The 12158-nt window shown below is 40.0% G+C and overlaps 1 protein-coding gene across 3 annotated transcripts in view; it reads right to left on the bottom strand.

Moving 5' to 3' along the window:
* VAV3 (vav guanine nucleotide exchange factor 3) overlaps positions 1-11397 on the bottom strand; it is a 181596-nt gene extending 170199 nt beyond the window's left edge. For all 3 annotated transcript variants that reach the window (XM_070939336.1, XM_070939338.1, XM_070939337.1), the window contains exon 1: positions 11194-11397. In XM_070939336.1, coding sequence (XP_070795437.1) covers positions 11194-11397 — 204 coding nt within the window. The remainder of the gene's footprint in view (positions 1-11193) is intronic.
* Between the last annotated feature and the right edge of the window lie 761 nt (positions 11398-12158).

Below are 12158 nucleotides of genomic sequence, written 5' to 3'. Positions count from 1 at the left end.
TTATGTTTGGTTTGTGACTATTTGCCAAAATAGATCTAAAAGATCTTGCCAAAATAGATCTAATTCTGTGCTAAAAAATGTACCAGTGGGATTTTGCCAAGTCTACTTCCAAATCATTTTTCCAGTTTTCAAGCTTTCCACTAGGATTGTTGTTGTTAGTTGCGAAGTCGTGTCCAACCCATTGCTACCCCATGGACAATGTTCCTCCAGGCCTTCCTGTCCTCTATCATCTTTTGGAGTCCATTTAAGCTCACATCTACTGCTTCAGTGACTCCATCCAGCCACCTCATTCTCTGTCATCCCGTTCTTTTGCCCTCAATCGTTCCCAGCATTAGGCTCTTCTCCAGTGAGTCCTTCCTTCTCATTAAGTGGCTGTTGAATTATCCATTGAAGTCTGTGTCTATCTTGTATGGTTGCAGAGCCAAACCAGATAGTTATAGAGGTGCAGATAACAGTCTCAATAATTCCTCCATAATTGATTCATTTAATGACCATGGCATTCATTTAATGACCATGGAGTTTGCTTTAATAATTGATGAAAAAAAGGTCATAAAATAAGGCACAGTTGCACATAGTGACCACTTCATGACCATGACAGTCTCATCACACATCTGGGCTCAATTACAGCCATACGTCAAGGACTACCTGTACCATTTATTGGATCAGATACTGATCTTTACCTTTTCCAATGAACATGGATTAAAATAATGAGACCTAGATATTTTATGAAGGAATAACTGAATAACTCTTTTGGCCACAATTTCAATTAGCTACAACAGTATATAAATATAAACTAACATTTCTTGATCTGGTCTCCTCCAGATACTTGGGCTATGCTCACTTGCAATGCTGAATGGGGAATGTCAGGGAAGTATGGTTTAAATACATTTACTATGTAACAGGTATCATGCCCCAGTGACTGAAAACAGGAATTGGCACTGTACCATAAAACAGTAGAATAGAATGGAATCCTTTAGTGGCCGAAACTAAGGAATTTGTCTCCAGTGCATAAGTCTCAGTGTACATACAAACAACAACAAAGTGATAAGTCATAGACCGTAAATCATAAGATACAAACAGCAATTGTTAAATCATAATATACCAATAGGAGAAGGTAGTAGGAAAGATGACAGGTGAGAAAGAGGAGAAGATGGGAAAGCTGAGAAGGTGACAGGGATAAATGCAATACATGGGCATAAGACATTGCTGTGGGAGTTAGGTGTTTAGCAGAGTGATGGCATGGGGGAAGATAACAGAGAGATCCTTCAAGATGCAGGCATTGGTATATAGAGAAAAGAGTAATGGAGAGAGCACACAGCCATAGGGGGTCTCCTGTGCTAATTGAACTGATGTTCGATGTGATTCTACCTAACTTCACCTGCTGCTTCCTACCTGTCAGAAAGTTTATAATCCATCTACAAGTGTGGTCAGGCACAGCTAGTTGAGTCAGCATAAACAACTGTTCCCTTTCCCATTTGCAATATTATTCCTTCACATAAAACCCATTTCTCCCCCCCCCTCTCTGAAAATGAAGAGATTTGGGATGAAACTCAATATTTCTTTCCTTCCTTATAACACAGACTTTCTGCTATAAAAGCTACGGTTTTAGGAGACACTGGATATCTGATTCTACTCCTTCAGCAATAAGCCTCCATCAGTATGCTCAGTTAGGCAAGGAACAATAATGAATGATCTTGGCCTCATGACAAAAGGCCCAAATGTCAACTGAAACTTGCTTTCAGTTGTGGTGATTCTTCTTAAATACATCATTTTTTTTATTCATGCGCATCATATATTTAACTATTTTAGGTACATTTAATTCTCTATTGCAGTGGTTCTCAAACTGTGGTCCGTGGACCCCTGGGAGGCTGCAATGTCATCACACATCTATGAAGTCTTGGGGAAATGTTATGTTTATATCTTGAGTTAAGTCCTGCGGGTCTGTGGCCATGATTTTGTGGCCACAAAAGGTTATTTAAAGGGGGCCCATAGTGAATCAAAGGTTGAGAACTACTGCTTTATTGTATCTTTTCCCCCACATCTGAATTCTCATTCTGTTATGTTTTTTCTTTCGGATATTTTCTCCCATTCCATTTCTTCATTATTGTTATCATTATAAGACTTCCCCACTATTATACTTTCATATTGCCTGTTGCTCCCCAAGCTTAAAATAATGTAATGTTTAGCTTACACTATACAGAGACACAAAGTGCTATGGCCTACTTTTAAGTAAACATTTTTTTTGTCTCTCACACACATCCATACTTACATTGCATGCACATTTTATACACTTTGGGATGCAGTTAAAGATATTGAGCTTGTCAGCTAGAAAGATGAAAGCCTGGGTTTAAGACCCAAGCGCTGTGTGATGGAGTGAGCTCCCATTGCTTGCCCCAGCTCCTGTGAACCTAGCAGTTCAAAGCATGCAAATGCAAGTAGATAAATAGATACCGGTGGAAAGATAAGGAAATGTTCCATGCGCCTCAACATATAGTCATGCTGGCCACATGACTACAGAAATGTCTTCAGATAATGCTGGCTCCCTCGGTTTAGAAATGAAGATGAGCACTGCTCCCTAAAGTTGGCCACAACTGGATGGGGGAAAGCTTTACCTTTACCTTTTTTATGCACTTTGGGACCAATTATACACTGAAAATTCTAGAGAACAGGAATAACCATTGTTAATGTTGGGTAGGTTTTTTGTGCCTTCAAGTCACTGTTGACTCCTAGCAACTCCCTGGACTAATGCCTGCACTTTTCTTGGCAAGATTTTTGGATTGGTTTGCTATTACCTCCTTCTTTGGGCTGAGAAGGTGTGACTGACCCAAGGTCATCCAACAGGCTTTGTACCTGAGGCTTAAGTAGGGCTCAGAGGTTCTTAAGTTTCTGGACTGGTACTTTATCCATTGCACCAAACTGAGTCCCAATGTTGGTTATAAGCTTTATATACATTAGTTATATAAAGCTACTGTTGTGACCTAGGCTCACTTAGTCATTACAAGACACAATTAGTCCCAAACAAAACTATTTTATTGTAACAGCTGAGAATTACTTAATTCCCAGCTTAGTCCAAATTAATTCCAAAACAAGTCCTTCAGAAAAAGTCCTTCGGGCTTATCACAAACCTTTATCTTCGTCGTCACCCTGCCAAAGGCCTTTCTTGGCAAAGCCCCACGAAGTTCAGAAACAAGAGACACCGACTAGAAACAAATTTAGCAATGTTTCTTTCCTACAAAGAGCCCAAGAGCCTTTGCTGCTCTTTTAAGCCTTTTTTGGGGGGGGGGATTTGATTTATATGCCGCCCTTCTCCGGAGACTCAGGGCAGCTTACAATGCGTTAAGCAATAGCCTTCATACTTTTGTATATTTTATACAAAGTCAACTTATTGCCCCCACAAACCGGGTCCTCATTTTACCTACCTTAGAAAGGATGGAAGGCTGAGTCAACCTTGTGGCTGGTGAGATTTGAACTTGCAGTAATTGCAGGCAGCTGTTAATAACAGTGCTTTAGTCTGCTGCGCCACCAGGGCGCATGAGAGGGGCCAATCATCTCCTGGCCTTAGTCCCGAATTGTCCTTTTTGCTTTAGCTGCTCATGCCTTCTGGCAGCTCTGCGCATGTGTGCACTAGGAACAGGGTCCTCCTGTTCCTCTGCCTCTCAGGGGTGTCAAACTTAAGGCCTGTGGGCTAGATCCAGCCCATGGGGTGGGCCGGCCTGGAAATATCAAAGAACTGGCCCGCAGGGCCTCTACTGGCCAAAACAGGCCACATGTGGGACCCCGCGGCCCGTTTTTGGCCTCCACAGCCTCCAGCAGCACACTGCTGGTCAAAAACAGGCCACATGGAGGCCTCACAAGTTTACCGGTTTTGGCCAGTAAAGTGCTGTAGGAGGTCGTTCAGGCCAAAAATGGGGCAGAAGATTTTGGCTGCCAGGGTGCTGCAGGAGGCGTCCGTCCCATCTCCCCCCCCTCCCGCTCCCTGCCCACCCGCAGCAGAGAACTACAGTGCTGATCCAGCCCTCAAAGAAATCCAGTTTGACACCCCTGATACAAGATAACAAGGTTTGTTTCTAGCTCAATACACTTCTAAAATGGTCAAAACAGTCTGCTTTGAGATTGAAGCAACTGTTTGGATTTCAAGACAGGGCATACACTGAATAAGAGACATTTCAATGCTGGAGACCCCTAACAGAATGCAAAACCAAATAAGGATGGCTTAGTGTACTGTACGACTTTTTTCCTAAATAATATCCTAGGAAACATTTGATTCCTACATTTGTATATGGGAATAGGGCAACATGTGTCTGTCCTGTTCCTAAAACATACTGAACAGATAGCTGTCTAGCTTCTGCTTAAATACATTCAGTTACCAATTCTCCAGATAACCCAGTTATGCTGCTCTGAACATTCAGATTTTTTTCCTAACATTCAGTTAGAAACTGCCTTCCTGTAGTTTAAAATCTTTTAGTTCATGTTCCACCCGGATCTTGGGCCTTATTCAACTGTCATTTCAAGTATTTGAAGAGTGACATCATATCCCTCCAGTCTTCTCAAGACTTAACCCAGCTCCTTCACTACCTCTCCCCTGTCATCCTTCTGTCTTCCTTGCCTGAATCCTTAAATTATGGTACCCAAAACTGAATGGGATATTGAAGATAGTGTCTACTAAACACCAAATAAAGGGGAGCCAAAATGCCTACAACTGAATTCGCTTTTCTGCAACCATATCACACTTCTGATCCATATTTAGTTTAAAATCAATTTTAATGTTACTTCATTCCAAAGACACCCACAGTATAATTCATATGGTTAGGCAATTTTTCCCCTCAGGAAGGCTTTTTTCGTCTGATTTCTTGTACTTAAATCACAAAATGAATACATGGCAGGTGTTTTTCCCCCCACTCCTCAGAATTAATGATATGGTATGTCAAAGGGCAACCAGTAAATTCAGAGTTTGCTTTTATTATATGAAATGAAAATAAACTGGCTGCAGAGTCTTAAAAAACCTGAAGACTCTTGCTAAGCAGATCAGATTTGTATAGCAAAACTCTGGACAATCATTAGATGATTGTAAAGCTGGGGCTATATATGTATTTTTCCTGCCATCTAACACTCATCTATATTTTTGAGAGCAGATGTAATAGCCCTGTATTAAGAAAAACAATAATCTAAAAAAGCTTTTCCTCTTTTAGAGAAAGAAGTTCATTAAACAAAAAAAAGGCTGCTTCAGAACTTTGAAAAACGTGAAATGGTTTTAATTCATATTCTAAAGAAGCCTTCTTCAATTCACTGCCATCCTCAAAAGCCAGATAATGCAAGGTGTAGCCCAGCACATCTAGTAATCAGTAGATTGGAGAAGCCTGCTCTAAAAAAAAACAAACTGACTAGCTACAGGTGATAATTTACCTGTGATCCCTGGTCAGGAAAAAAAATATAAAATGTCATCAGGTGACCAGGGCTGATAAGGAATCTCTCTTCATAATTTAAGTTGAATAGAATAGAATAGAATAGAATAGAATAGAATAGAATAGAATAGAATAGAACAGAACAGAACAGAACAGAACAGAACAGAACAGAATAGAATTTTTATTGGTCAAGTATGATTGGACACACAAGAAATTTGTCTTGGTGCATATGCCTTCTTTAACAAAATATTCATTCTCTTTTCCACTGAATGAGATTTTTTATAACATATGAAATAAACTCTTTATAATATATTAAACTGTAAATTAAATACACTAATTTGGTTATAACACACTAAACTAAGCCAATCCTGGTACACATCCATTGTCATTTATTCATAGCTTCCATCTTCAGACAATAAAAACTTAAAATCACATTAAAATAAGCCATAATGAAACTGTTTAATTTTAGTTTAGCATATTTCACAAATCCAATTTGGGTTTAATCTTATAAAACCAGGATTAAACTATGGCTTCACACCTGTATAGTATTAAACAATTACAGTATATGAACCAATTCTGAAAAAAAAAACATGCTAGTCTTCTTGCAATCATGGCCTGTGTAAAAATATGGAACAATATTTTCACTAAAATTACAAATAAAGCAAAACACACTGTAAAAATTACAACAACTGCAACTATTTAAGCAAACTATCTTTGAGCAAAAACTATGCCAAGTGTATGTCATTTTAAAAATAGGGCAAGAAACTACCAGAATTTCTTAACAAGGGTGGTTCAGATCATTTGTATTAGCCTGGATATCTAGTATCATCTAGCAGCTGAAGGAATATCACTTATCAATGCAATATTTTAAAATGTTGCCTTTCTGTCATGTAACAGGATGTAAATATTTCAACAGGCTTTCTAAAACAATTCAAATATATTCAATACTGATAACTAGATACAGGGTTTTTGTATTGTTTTTGCAAATGAGTTTAGAACTTCAGTCTGTATCAGTTGCAGACCCATTTGCATAGGTCTCAATAAAATTAATGGTTTTAATAATCAGATATTTAAAAATATCACACACAACTAGATTTATGAATATAGGCTATGAAAATAGCAATTAAACGTAAGGAAGTTATCATGTTATAAGTCTTTGCTTATAGGCATAAAGAACAAATCCCATAGAAGACTAGATAGATAGATAGATAGATAGATAGATAGATAGATAGATAGATAGATAGACAGGGAGGGAGGGAGGGAGGGAGGGAGGGAGGGAGGGAGGGAGGGAGGCAGATAAGAACCTTCCGAAAATGTTTCACAAGTTTGACAACTGAATACATAAGAATCATCTATAAATCTTCTGCTATTTAGAAATGGAAGTAGCATCATTCTGTCCACTATGTTTACTCAGAAGTCTAATTGAATTTACTGACACTCACACACATAGAAGAAAATTGTTGCATGAAACAGAAGTTCAAAGATATGCTTGAAGTATGGTTACATTGGACATAATTGGAAATAAATATGCCAATGTGGCAATATAAGTGGCCCACTGTTGAGAACACTTTAGATTACATATTTCCAGTAGTTGATATCTCCAAATGGATCAATATGAAAATATGTCTTAAAATGCCATCCCAGAAAAGGTTTCTGATAAACAGGGATACAGATAAGTTTTGTATTTTTCAACTGAACTGTCAATACAACTTGTTTTGCCTTTTCTATTTTTTTTTTTAAATTTTGCAATAGGCATCATGGATACACTCACTGTAAGTCACAGGGATATTATAATTTAAATGGTAAATAAGCTTGTGTCTTTATAGTAGATGATGCAGTAAAAAATTACAAATAAAGGAATTTTACTGAGAGAATATATGTACGGTATATATGAAGAGCAAGAGAAGTGCTTAAGAGACTGATTGAGAGTGTTTCCTCTTCCAAGGTTATTAAAAAATAAAAGTATAGGTAGTCCTTGACTTGCTGCCACAATTGAGCCCACAATTTATGTTAACATAAACATTTGTTAAGTGAGTTTGCTCCATTTTACAACCTTTCTTGCCCTGGTTGTTAAGTGAATCACTATAGTTGTTAAATTAACTGTTGTTAAGTGAATCTGGCTTCCCCACTGACCCCGGGACATTGCAGCCATCATAAATATAATTGCCAAGTATCTGAATTTTGAACCCACAACCATAAGGATGCTACAATGGTCGTAAGTGTGAAAACTGGTCATAAGTCACTTTTTTCAATGCTGTTGTAACTTTGAATGGTCACTAAACAAACTGTTGTAAATCAAGGACTACCTGTAGATGGCCTTCAGTCATGGGTCAACAACTTGTAGCTACATACAAAAACTATCACAAAGTGTTCAGATTTCAGACTTCTGGCTTCCCACTGGCCTGAAGCTTAGGATGATATCCTGACCATAAAGAAATAGATCTATGGTTCCCTGGTGCCATTAATGTAGGAAATCATAAAGTCTGATCCTCATCAGCCATCTGATCCTCTAATCAACTCAGTGGTTTTCAATCCATTAATAGAAGAAAGCCTGAGCAATCTGCACAGTATCTCTGGAAGGAAGCCTCACTGTTATTCTCTCTTGAATGAAATAAAGACATAAAAAAGTTGAGATGCCTGTGAAATGTCTCATAGATAAATGCACTAGTGCCCCTCCCAGCCTTCAGGATCAAAGAGGTTAGTTATCTAAATTTTAAACTATCTAACCCTTTAATTCTTTCTCAGAAACACATTGTTAATATTATCCTACTGTAAAATATGGTTGCAAGCATTATCGTAGAGATGATGAACATTAAGTACTCAACAATCCTAAATGAATCAACGTCATGCAGTCCTTTTTTAGCAGAACTGACTTGCAGATCAGCAACTTAAAAATCAATGCTGATCTTGGAAATTAGAAAAATATCAGAAGAGTTGCAGACAGGTGTTTTGTAATGACTAACAGACTTATCCACAAATCAACTTCAATGGAATTAGGCTACTTCTTTTTCTATTTCAGTGGAAATAAATTTTAGTATCATAGTAACAAAATAAGTTAAGATACTCAAATTTGCAGTGGTATGACTGGATAAAAATAGGAGTTTTCATGACTCCTTCCTCTCTGCCATGCTTTTCACTATAAATATCACTAATTTATTTATTTGAACCCCAACTTTATTATTTTTACAAATACCTGTGTTTCCCCAAAAATAAGACAAGGTCTTATATTAAATTTTTGCTCCAAAATATGCATTAGGGCTTATTTTCTGGTTAGGTCTTATTTTGGGGGAAATACTGTATTAAATGTGTTCATCTGGCTGACACTCTTAACTGGGGCTTATTTTTGGGTAGGGCTTATATTACGAGCATCCTGAAAAATCATGCTAGGGCTTAATTTCCAGTTGGGAAAACAGGGTAACTCAAAGCAACAAACATTTCCAACACATCTTTCTCTCCTATTTTCCCAACAACAACCTCCCTATGAAAATGTGTTAGGCTAAGAGAAAGTGACAGGTTCAAAGTTTCCCAGCTGGCTTTTATGGCTAAAGGAGGAATGTGAACTCATGGTCTCCCACTTTCTAGCTGGATGCCTTAACCACTAGACCAAACTGGCTCTCTAGATCAAACTGGCTCTCTAACTATTTCAGTGGGCTTAGAGTTGGGCAATAAATATGTATATCATTTTAAATAATTAAATTTTAAAACAATTGACTTTTACAATTTTGCAAATAAAGTTTAGAAGCAAAGGAGAGAACTACCCTTATTTTTTGCTCCAAGTTTATTTTGGCTCAATGGTTCTTTACAGAAAAGAAGTGTAGAAAATACTGACTTTGCAGTTCATTCAGGCGTAGCAGGAACAAATTCTGACAGGTGTCCACGAAGCTTGTACACACAAAACAGCATCCCACTGGAATTCACTCATAGGTTGCCTGGACAAGCTGGCCGTCCAGTTTTGACAGGGTTCCAATTTCTGACAGGTTTCTGGCTTTGGATACACAAACGGGCAGGCAAAGCTGGATCCCTGCTCTACTTGGACAAGCCAACTTTCAGTAGCATAATGGGAGAGTTCTAAAAACAATCTAGCTTTCATGGCTATTTATCTGGGGAGAGTAGGAGTAAATTCTGACTGTAATCCAAGTTTGTCTGCATATGTCACAAGGCTCATGCATGCAAACCAGGAGTACAGGTAGTCCTTAACTTGCCACCACAACTGAGCCCAAAATTTGTGTTGCTAAGTGAGACAGTTATGTCAGGTTTGCCCCATTTTCTTTCTTGCCACAGTTGTTTTAAGTGAATAACTGCAGTTGCTAAATTAGTAACATGGTTGTTAAGTGAGTCTGGCTTCCCTATTGACTTTGCAAAAGGTGATCACATGACCTTGGAACACTGCAACCATCATAAATATGAACCAGTTGCCAAGCATCTGAATTTTGATCACATGACCATGGGGATGCTGCAATGGTTTTAAGTGTGAAAATTGTTCAGTGCCGTTGTAACTTCAAAAGGTCACTAAATGAATGGTTGTATATCGAGGAATTAGCTTGTCTAGGCAGAGCGGCAGTGAGTTTTGACAGATCTCTTGTTTTTTCATGCAGCTGAAATGATATTAAAACTCTCTTCCATTGCCTGGTCAAGCTGGAAGATGGACTAGCTTTGCTTAAAAATTATGCTTTGTGCAGCTGGGAAACATATGACCTTCCAGGTATTGCTGGATTAATTCCCATGAATCCTGACAATTTCCCATGATGGCTAAACTTAATGGAACTTGGAACCCAACAATAGTTTGAAGGTTGTTTCTTCAAATATCACTCAGCCAAGTCTTCTGAGCTTGCATTTAATAACCTCTTTGCAAATCAGTGGGGCTTAGACAGTACTTTGGCTGAAATGCCATAGCAAGCCCATCCTATTTGCAACCTTAAATAAATTATATCATTAAAGATGTCAAAACACTATTCCAAGGTATAACAACTGTTCTCACTTTTTTGTTTGAATGAAAGATGCTTCCAGTGAGACGCTTTCCTATATATGCAATCAAGAGATAAGTTAATAAAGACTTAATCTCCCAATTTAGACTTTTAGAAGGCAGGAACAGTCATTTGTGATACCATCTATTGTTACAGCAGATTAACAGTAATGCAAACAGCCAGCTTCCTACATATCTCTCTTTTAGATGACATAGTTCCTCTTTCATTTTCTTCTACTTGCTGATCCAAGTGATTTCAGGCAGAATTCAGCAAAATGAGATAGGGAGGGGAGTTTTAATAGCACAACTATGTATTTTAATACTGCCCTGTATTAAATCTCTCTTCTGCCTTCACATGAAAAGTAACATCACCAAACAGAAAAATATACTGAATCACATTAAGCATGTAAGTAGGTGGCATAAATGAGACTGTTATTATACATCCTCCCAAATATGGTACAACTGAGGTCCTTATTTCTAAATGTATTTGCTAGCTTTCTGGATACCCTCCCCCCACTAAGGACTTTCGTTTCTTTATCCTTATCCCCCCATCCCACACATTATCTGGCAAACCAGCTTTCCATCTGCGCTCCCAAACAGCATCTCACAACTCTTTGCCAAATTCAAGCAACTCTCGCTAAAGCTGCGGGCGAAAAGCCCAACAATCATCCAAAGTGACCTCCTGGAGGCTTGGCTTGCATTGAAACAAAGACATTATAAGCAGCCCAGACGGGATGGGGGAAGGCACAAGGGAAGTGATTCAAGGCACACATCAAGGCACGCGGAGACCCGGAAGAAACCTGGGCAAAAGCGGTCGCATCACTTTACCTGGGACATCTGAGGTCTCAGGTTGATCTCCTTGAGATTGAGGGCGTGAGGGCGCAAGTTGTTGAGCAGCTGGCAAAGCAGGACTCCATCGCGAAGGGTCTGGGCCAGGTCGAACACCTGCGCCGCGTCCCAAGTCACCCGGTGATTGACCGGCAACACCCGGCATTGGATGAGCCAGTGAGCACACTGCTTCCAAGGCTCCATCGTGCGCGCCCGTCCGCCCGTCAAGGCGCTCTCAGCCAGAGCACGAAAACTCCCCAAGAAGCGCAAAGGTTTCGCTGAGCTGCCGCCGCCGCTGCTGCGCTCGCTCTCCTGTCCGACCGTCCTTCCTGCCTTTCTTCCTGCCGCAGCGACTCGCCTCCTTTCAGCCCCACGCGCAGACTGAGAAGAGCAGCAGCTGAAAGGCGGCCCGAGAGGCTGCGCGTGCGGTTCCCCTCCGGCCCCTCCCCTCCCGGCGCAGACACACCGCCGGGCTATGGGTGTGGGGAGAGGGAGAGAGAGAGAGAGAGAGAGAGAGAGAAGCGGCGGGAGAAAAACAAGAGCGCGTGCGTCCCCCCCACTCCCTCCGCGCGCGCGCTTGGCCTCGGCCAGGCTCCCCTTTTCAGAAGGCTTGAGGTGCGCTCGGCTCTCCCGGGCGCCTGGAAAGGGCGTGGGGGCGTCGTAGCAAAAAAACCCCAAGTTGGGAATGTGTGAGGTCGAGCGTTAGAACAACAACAACACACACACAAAGAAAAAAACACCACAAACACACAAAGGGTAAAAAGAATGTATGCTAAATCACATCCCTTTAAGCAAGCAAACCTCTCCCCTCCCCCCAAAAAAATCGCACCCCCTCGAGTGGTAGAACGGAGACATCACTTTCCGTGAAACATGGTAATTGTACACTTCGGGTGTTTTCACAACAACTCGGCCAAACGCTTGGCTGCGCTTAAGTTTCATGCTATATATTTAGGTGCAGTTTCTTT

The sequence above is a fragment of the Pituophis catenifer genome, unplaced genomic scaffold (assembly GCF_029215685.1).
Source record: "Pituophis catenifer annectens isolate HBS135680 unplaced genomic scaffold, rPitCat1.0.hap2 SCAF_3, whole genome shotgun sequence".
Classification (NCBI taxonomy): domain Eukaryota; kingdom Metazoa; phylum Chordata; class Lepidosauria; order Squamata; family Colubridae; genus Pituophis; species Pituophis catenifer.
Note: the sequence above shows the minus strand (reverse complement) of the source record. Positions and strands in the feature narration are given on the sequence as shown.